At 39.4% G+C, this 2,500-nt stretch overlaps 1 protein-coding gene across 1 annotated transcript in view; it reads left to right on the forward strand.

The window, feature by feature from the left end:
- The first annotated feature begins 635 nt into the window (after positions 1-635).
- The window catches only part of LOC138013913 (TNF receptor-associated factor 6-like), a 68,571-nt gene continuing 66,706 nt past the window's right edge, over positions 636-2,500 (forward strand). Inside the window, exon 1 of the mRNA XM_068860950.1 lies at positions 636-865. Within this exon, the coding sequence (XP_068717051.1) occupies positions 636-865 (230 nt within the window). The remainder of the gene's footprint in view (positions 866-2,500) is intronic.

Below are 2,500 nucleotides of genomic sequence, written 5' to 3' on the forward strand. Positions count from 1 at the left end.
ATAAGGCTCACTATCGAGATGATTTTAATATATCGAAAGTGGTTTATACAAGTTATTTACTCTTGGGACTATATGCTTCAGTGAACTGGATATCAATTGTTTTAATGGAAATAGCCCCCCAAATAAACTGTATTATGTAATTTGCGAAAATAGCGATTTGACCAAGATATTGTAACATAAGAATCACTCGAACTTTAAAGGAACCCGGCGAAAATTCCTTCGAACAAAGTGTAAGCTAGCCGTATCCTCTTGTTCGTGTTAACTCTTTCAGTACTGGTAGACAATCAATATGCACTTTCACTTTCACTTCAATTCAGTTTCGGTATAAACATCATATATGGAGACATATAGGGTGCTTACCATTGAGCCAATTTAGCCAAGAGAAACAGTCATTTTCCGGAAAATCCGTCTCCGTTTCCGTTCCCGTATCGTTTTTCCGATTCTTAAGTTTTTCGTGCGAAATGGGCTACTTATCCTCAACAACCAGCACTGTCACCCGAAAAGAAAATTACCGGGGGACAAAGCATCATGGGATACGGGACTGCCCCGCTTTGACAATTAGTTTATAAAAAACGCGCAGATTGTCAGTACTTTTGATATACTTTTGAAATGAGCCCGAAAAATGCTGGAAAACTATGACTCGTTCGTTTGGCGGAGAGGAGAGAGCACGTTTTCTGCGTGAGACTCTTGAATCAGTGGCTGTAAGTCTCACTGGGAGAAGCGAGCCCTTGGAACCCTCGACTTCTGGCGAACTGAGGTCTGAAGGCTACGACGAGTATTTTGATCCACGTCTGGAAAGTAAATATGAATGCCCTATCTGCCTTTTGGGTCTGCGAGAACCAGTGCAAACTACTTGTGGTCACAGGTTTTGTAGAGGTTGCATCTTGCGTTCGATAAGGTGAGGCCATCTTTGTTTCCTTACTGCTTTGAATCGTTTATGCTGACGTGATCATTAAAATTGTCGAGGAAACGGTCAAAGTCCATCCACCAAATAATCAGTTTTAAACCTAAAATGGTCTCAAACAAATCTGCTCAGTGGCACTTAAAGTATTTTCAGTTAATACTTGTGATACGTGTCGGTCCTTCCTTGTACATGTTCTATTAACAAGCATAGGTTCCCCAAACTGACGCAATCACTGAATCAGTGAAAAAGTAATTGGAGAAAACAACTGTACTTGAAAGTGAAAAATATGAGCGAAATTTTAAATGAAAACGTCCTATCTTATTGAGTGGGGTAGAGTGCAACTCAACCCCGATAAATGTAAGGAGCTCCGAGTCTCGTTTGCCCGGAACTCAGTTTAACTGGATGCAGTTGTTATTGACAAAAAAGAAGTAGAATTTGTAAGTACCTCCAAGGTATTGGGACTTACTGTAAGAAGTAGTTAAGAAAGCTAAAAAGCGATTTTATTTCCTAGTACAGCTCAAACGCGCGAAATTATCGTCAACAGATCTAATTCTTTTCTTCAATACATGCATAAGGTCCGTAATTGATTATGCCGTTCAGGTATTTTATAACGCCTTGCCGCAATATCTCATAAACGAGCTCGTTCGCATTGAGAAAAGCGCGATTTCAATCATTATGCCCGGTGTAACACCAATGGAGGATCATATTGAGTGATTATGTGATAAGCTTTTCCATAGCATCGCATCCGATAAAGACCATAGGCTGAACTGCTTACTTCCGCCATTATATAAGAATTCAAGGTACAATTTAAGAAACCATCGTTTTTACAATATTCCACATGTCCGCAGCAATAGGCCAAAGAACTCTTTTATATTTGCAATGGCCCGCCAAGCAAATCGAATTTTATTGATAACTTTTTATCAGTGGAACTCGTAACAATCATTGCAGGTTATTTTTCGAATGTTAAGGCTTTATTATAATGGATCTACTTTAGAATAGTTAGCATTTATATTATATTTTGATTATTACTGTAATTTTTATAAATTTTAGCATATAAGGAATTGTGCAATATTCAGCCCATGGGCTGATATCTCATTTTAATAAACACCTACTACCTAAGTACCTACTACCTACCTCGTTTTACTTGCGAGGCTTCTTGTCTTCTGCTTGGTTTTTTGAAACCTTTCATGCTATTTTCGGGGAGTTTTTGGTAGTTTTCAGCATCTCAGTTTCCCTATGTATATAAACAAACCCAAGGTTGGAAACTCCGATGAAGCAGTAGGAAAGATAAGCTGCTTTAAATTCCACCATAAAAACTCCAATCGACCCAAACTTCCACTCAGACTTAGGACGATGGTGGTGCTACATATTCCAATCCTCATATCAGACAAACGTTAACGGAAAGGAATTGAAAGCCGCCGAAACTGGCTGATTTTGCTTACCGGTGAGGCTTTCTGCGATGTTTCGTGCACCAAACGGTAAGGTGTTTTCCAACCGTTTGGTGCACGCATTATCGTTAGAAAGCCTCACCGGAAGCAAAATCAGCCAGTTTCGGCGACTTTCCAATTCCTTTCCTTAAACTTCTGTCTGATATGA

This window comes from Montipora capricornis, chromosome 8 (genome assembly GCF_036669925.1).
Source record: "Montipora capricornis isolate CH-2021 chromosome 8, ASM3666992v2, whole genome shotgun sequence".
NCBI lineage: Eukaryota > Metazoa > Cnidaria > Anthozoa > Scleractinia > Acroporidae > Montipora > Montipora capricornis.